Here is a 6,681-nt window from a genome sequence, read left to right as displayed (position 1 = left end):
CCACAATTTGTATCCAGAAATATCAATTTGAAGGTCTTTGCAGCATGACAGAAAACTGTGCCCGGCTTCTACACATAGTGAAGCCAGTCATTTGTATGTGTATATATTTATGACACTGCAGCATATCACTTCAATGACATGACTGTTACCACCACTGATTTTAAACGATGGATCACCTTCTCATCCAACCAAGTAGCATTCACCTAAACAAGACGTTGCACTGTCCTTTGTGGCTATGTGAAGTAACTTCATCAATGGGTTAATAAAACCATTACTTTGCGAGTGCTAAAAAGATCTTATGGTCCCAGATATATCTCTGGTGCTTTTAGTTTTAACGTTTACTCTTTTTTTTTTTTTGCAGCTGTCACATAAAATGATACGGATTTTGTTTAGTGTTCCCTAAAGGTGCCCTTTCCAAGTCTGAAATTACACAGATATCAATCAGCCACTAGTATTCATCAGATACACTATGGATATACATAATGGTTAGAGTATGTACAGCTACTGACCAGCACACGTGGATGCTGCCAGCAGTTAAGATTGCCAATATAAAATGTACATTTTTTTTTTCCTTTCATACCCCGTGTTCACTTATGTACAGGTGGTGTGTGCAGAACTGCAGTTTTAACTGGTCTCTTCATTCTGCTTTAGCTGCTCCCTCAGGTCTGGGCAGAGTCTGTTGTCAATGGAAAGCATAGACCAGCAACAAGATAGTGCAAATGCCAATTATAGAGCCCAGAATGAGTGAATCACGGCGCTTCCTTAAGTTAATCCTTTGGATGAGGCTGTTGACTGCAGGAAATCGATCTGTGTAAATTAATTAAGGGAAACAACTGAATGCATGAAGATGAGTGTAGCACAGAAAATATTATACCTTAAGACACATTTATAGATTTATACATAAACACATAGAACATGAGAACGTTTCAGGAGCTTTAAGAAATGTTGCATTTGGTTTTCTACGTGAATGGCTTCTAAAATGTGACAGATGAGGATGCAAGCCATAATAATGAAACCTTTTTTTAACAAACATACACACCGTTTTACATTGGCATATCTTTATTGAATAATGGTTAAACAATCAAGATCAGAAATAGAAAAAGAATATGAAATCCTAGGATAATAAAATTTTAAAAATGAAGTAACTTGAGACTGCAGTACCATGTTCCAATTCGTGTTCCAGTGAAATGGGGGGGGGTTGGAAGAAATTGTGCATTTCTGCAGCTCTATCAATAAGTGCTAAAGGACACTAAGTTTTTCCACAGATGATCTGAGGACAGAAGTCAAACTTACATCTTAACTATATGTTTGGAGAAAACAAACCCCAAAAATACTATCATACCTGTATCCTGCCAAAAGGGGAGAATGATAACTATTAAAATTGCAGGTCCAGCCAAATTGTTTTAATTTAGTTGTGGATATAGTGGGTAAGAATTAGAACCCCTGATGGGATATTACTGCTATCCACTGCTTCCCTCATATTCTGACAATGATTCATCATGTGTTCAATGTGTAAAATACCTTAATGGCATCTAGTTCCTGTCAGAACAGCTTACCTCCCCATACAAGATAAGGGAAATACAAAGGCAGCTTGAAACACGATGATGCAAAATAGGAGTCAAATGCAGGTTGGGAGATCAACTGCATGTTAAATGCACCCCTCAATGAACTCAATGGTCTCAGAAGAATTTAAAACCGAAATCTCAAAAAATACAACTGAAAGCAAGCTGTTTTTGCCCATCGATACATGCCCTAAGACTCTGTTCATTATGAGTAAGATAAAAGATCAAGTAACAGTTTATAAGCCATGTATTTAAAAAAAAATGTCATCCAGCATCCAAGTTCACTTATTTCCTTGTTATTGTGTACTATGCCAGTATGCCTTCTCAAAGAACATATACAAACACTAATGTGCTTCCAGCATACTCCCAGCGGCAAGGAAAAATGAGAGGGAAGAATGGAGCCAGCAATGCAGCTCCTGAAATATTAAGCACTTTTCCTGGATCTACACTCATTACTGTGTAATTAAACCTATGACACCTCTCCATTGATCTGTCTGCACAAGCTCACCATTCGTTAAACCTAAGAGGAGAGGAAAAAAGCAGGCATAATAAAAGAGAAATCACAAAGATCATATTATATATTTAAACTATAGCTTTTCTTTTCTGACAAATGTATTATTATAATGCAAGGTAGTGAAACAGAAGGAGTTTTTCAGCAAGTTCAGAAATCAGGACATCACCACAGATGGCCCTGTACTGTTAAGAGTCTCAGCAGTTTTTAATGTACATAGACACAAATGAGGGAAATATCTTCGAGAGAAAGTCATTAACAAAACATCATAAAGTGACCCCACATGTTTACATAGTAAAAATCTAATCTCCAGAGAACTAAAACAGGGAAGAAAGGCAGATCCTTTCAAACCAATTATGAGGGCCAATTATTTTAGAGTACAGTAGGAATTTCAACAAAATTTTGCTCTGATGTGAAAGAAGGAAAGGAAACTCACTAAAACCACATACACCCATTTATATAAAACAAATATGCTACATGGGGGTTATAAAAACAGAAACATGATTTTCAAAAGTTCAGCTGATCTTGTTGTATTAAACACACAAAAAACAAATAAATCAAAAAATCACAGATCATTCAGAGCATGGAACCATTTCATTTCTGATCTGCAGTGCCCTTTTGCAATTACAATAACGTCATGCTGGCATTATGTTTATGTATTTGTACCCGGTACCTCTGTACATTGTTCCAGGTTTCTTATCACCCCTTCATACAATGAGGCTTACAAGAAGCTTTAATATAAAGAGAAACTGCATGTAAAGGTGATACAAAATAATGTTTAGTGCTAAGGCCACAGGTAAAGTCATATAGATTGGATCCCCCAAGATGTCTAGAGCGTTGGAGAAAAGGAGGGTTCTAGATACATATGCCATATCAATTCTTCTTTCAGGTCTGCAATTAAAGGAGAACTATGAGGTGATTGAAAATCACATTCTCATAGTTTGAGCCGACGTGTGACAATGAAACTGTCACACGTCGGCTCAATAGATCGGGAAGTGAGCGAACACATACCGTCGCTCAATCACTTCTCGATCATCTCCCTGCAGAGTCAGTCACGGCTCCCTGCAAGGATTCCCCCCCGTTCCGATCCTCCACCGCTGACTGGAGAAACGGACGGGGGAGGGCACAGCTGGCTCTGCCTCTAGATAAGCAGAGCCAGTTGTCACTCACGCAGCTGGGTGGATCTCGACAGTAATGTTGGGATCCGTCCCGGCTGCGGCAGTCTCAGTATACCACGAGCTGTAGCTCGCAATATACTGAGCTTTGTGTCACGGGAGGACGCTAGTATATGTCCTCCCGTGACCCTGAAGAGAACTATGAACTAAGAAAACTTACTTGATTAATATACCTTGGATTGTACTTACCTCAAGTTGTTTAGAAAACAAATGTTAAAATGTGGAAGTATACAGTATGACAATTTACCACAAAGCATTATTTAAGGATACTGGCCAAGGTATTCATTCGGCTCTGTATGGATTTCAAAATTCCCCTCTGTGATGTCATGTTTTCTTTTGTTGCCATTGCAATACTGTGAAAACACAAAGGGCACTTTAATATTTATAGCATGCAAAGATTTTTACCATTTACACAGTCAACAACTTCAAGAGAATTTTCTCTCCTCTGAGATGACTGGCCAAAAAACACTAATCCGTGCCTGATTTAAATTAATACCCAGCAAATATATGCAGCTGCTGGCAGACTTCTCTTTCTTCATTTAGTTTAGATAATTAAAGAATTTATACGGAATATTTACAAACCTATTTAAATGACAGTGACTACATCAAACAAAGGAGATGCAGCTGTGCGCATAAATTAGCGGTGAAATCTCCTGATTATGTGAATGGTAAGAGTGTCTGAATAGAAATTCACAACCATGCATATACAAAGATAAACACCCCAGTAAAATACACACAGACAACAAGCCTATGATTCAAAGCAATTCAATAGGGGGCGGGACGGAAAGCCTTTTCATTTGCAGGCAGTGTGGGCAGATATTTTGTAAATGAAGGAGATCTTATGTCTGACTTCATTGGTTCCTACTTAACTGATCCTGCCCACAGTAAAGGTGCCCATACACTGCACGATTCTCGTACGAGAATCGCGGGAAATCCCGCGATCGTACGAGAATCGTGCAGTGTATGGAAGGCATGCGACCGATTCTACTGTACGGTCGCACGTCTTCCATCGAACCAGCATGTTTGAAAACCCGCCGGGAATCGTACGATTCTCGGCGAGTTGGTGGCCTGCTAGTTCGACAACTGCCGAACGGGCCGGTGTGCGCACGCGCACACTGCCCGTTTGCAGTCAGCGTAAGCCCGCCCCTCATTACAGTCATCGCAAGCCCGCCCCTCTGGGGGCGTGGCTTGCGATGATCGAGAGTGCGATCTGCCCGTCCAAGATGGGCAGATCGTACGTTTTTTTAATCCCTTTACAACCATCGCAAGACTAAGGTCTTGCGATGGTTGTACAGTGTATGGCCACCTTTAGGCTACCTCAACTAACAATTTAATGACATTGGGAGATAAGACTAGTGATTCAATTAATCTGGCCACATGCAAATAGTTTGTGCTGACATTGACTTCACGGTGCCTTCCCAACAAAGTGTATGCAGTAAAATCGAGTTAGAGGTACACAACAAATTTTGCTTCACACAAATAATTAAATGTCTCTAGACACCCATCAGTAGAGTGCAAATCAATTGTTCCATGCCACTAAACTAACCACTTGAAGACCGGAGTGCTAAACCCCCTTCCTGTCCAGGCCATTTTTCAGTATTCAGCACTGAGGTAACTGACATTTATTCCATCATACAAAGCTCTACCTAAATATGAATTTTTATATTTTTTGGGGGGGACAGATAGAGCTTTCTTTTGGTGGTATTTAATCACCACTGGGTTTTCTATTTTTTTACTATATAAAGAAAAAAATACTGAAAATTATAAAAACCTGTTTTCCCTGTTATGAAACATTAATTAGCCAATTTTTTGGTAAAATATAAAAGATGGAGTTCTGTCGGGTAAAAAGATACCAAACATGTCAAGCCTTAAAATTGCGTGCACCCATGAAATTGCAAAATAAAACATATAAACCCAAAATTGGCGATATGCAACACTTTACCCTTTAGCTACCAAGCCCCCTAGAATGCTTTTAACCTTCGCTGGCCACACCATTTTTGCAATGTTTCACCTTATTTTTTTTTATTTTCAACTGCAGTTTTTAGAGTTAGTCTGTAAAAACTATATATTTTATGAACACACAGGCCTGGTAGAATACAAAGATGGTGCTACTAATTTTGTAGGTCCTGCGATAATACTGTATTAAGTTAATAAATAACACATTTAGAAATGGTTAAAAAATGAAGGAACGCAAAACTTTAAATAAGCAACTTTTGTTAAAAATCGTTTGTGCTGTGTTGGTGTGTGTGTTGTGATAAAATGGCACATTTAATTGCAACACAGCGTGTTACAATGCACAACAATGCATCACAACGCTTTGCCATGCGCTGCCACGTAGTTGAATTAATGCTGTTTTGAAAAGAAAAAAAAAATCAAGCACTGCCATGCATTCTAACAACGCACCACAGCACATGTGCATGGTGTACACAACAATATAGTGCACACTGTTGCATGCATATAATATACCCCCTGACATTTCCCTTTTGAAATAGAAAAAAAAAAAAGATTAAGGACACAGAGTCCTCAATCTCTTTTTCAGCAGCCCAAACTGGTGATAGTAAATATTTACTATCAACCAGTTATGAATGGATAGAAGCCTCTGTGCTGCGCTGTTTCTACCCATTCAGAAACTCCTGAATGAACAGAAGTGATGTAAAGCACCTCCTGTTCCTCACTGCTCAGCCATCCTGCCAGCTCCTCTCTTCTCACCGCTCGGCCATCCTGACAGTCAGCGCACCCTCCTCCGCTCCGCCCCCCACCGGCTGCAGAGGTCCATTTCTCCTCGGGTCCCTGCTGCCTCAGCCCATACAGGCGCGGGAGAGCAGTGGGGATCCGAGGGGAAACAAATCGAAGCTTGGAGCGGCCCCAGGCGGGGAGGACAGGGAGGGAGGCTGCAGTGGCTGGAGGGAGGGGGGCTGGAATTTTTGTTAATAGCGGTCATGACAGCTATTAATTTATAGAGAACCATCAGAGAACCCTTCTGATGTAGCCATGAGCTTATAGCAGAAGGGTGAAAGACAACGACATAAGGCTTACTGACGTGGCCACCTGCAAGCGGTTGTGTTCCGCTGTAAGCCTTACGTCAGTGGCAGGGAAAGGGTTAGAAGCATTTAACGCTCAACAATTTAGTGTCAACAGTGCTTGATGGCTCCAGAATTATTGCTCACACTCCGATATTTGTGGTGTAATTGTTGTTTTTGCATGTAACCGACGCTTATTGGGGTAGTATATGCATGTATGCGGGGACTTTAGCCCCTTCGTGACTGACGACGTACAGTGTACGTCGCCAGCATCGGGCCTGTTTAAACAGCTGTCGGCTTTACAACAGAAGCGATTCTGGTGACCTACCTGTCGCCAGATCGCTTCTGTGTCCTGTAGAAGGGGCCGCCCCCCCCCCCGCCGGCCAACCCTGGCGTGCTCCGTTGCCCCTCCT

General features: G+C 40.9%; 1 protein-coding gene across 2 annotated transcripts in view; it reads right to left on the bottom strand.

The window, feature by feature from the left end:
- Positions 1-394: 394 nt before the first annotated feature.
- Positions 395-6,681, bottom strand: part of GOSR1 (golgi SNAP receptor complex member 1) — a 72,436-nt gene continuing 66,149 nt past the window's right edge. For both annotated transcript variants that reach the window (XM_018572467.1, XM_018572468.1), the window contains exons 8-9: positions 3,519-3,601; positions 395-807 (exon numbers count right to left, since the gene is read on the bottom strand). In XM_018572467.1, coding sequence (XP_018427969.1) covers positions 683-807; positions 3,519-3,601 — 208 coding nt within the window. In that variant the 3' untranslated portion in view covers positions 395-682. The remainder of the gene's footprint in view (positions 808-3,518; positions 3,602-6,681) is intronic.

The sequence above is a fragment of the Nanorana parkeri genome, unplaced genomic scaffold (assembly GCF_000935625.1).
Source record: "Nanorana parkeri isolate BGI_ZX_2015 unplaced genomic scaffold, ASM93562v1 scaffold2041, whole genome shotgun sequence".
NCBI classification, from domain to species: domain Eukaryota; kingdom Metazoa; phylum Chordata; class Amphibia; order Anura; family Dicroglossidae; genus Nanorana; species Nanorana parkeri.
Note: the sequence above shows the minus strand (reverse complement) of the source record. Positions and strands in the feature narration are given on the sequence as shown.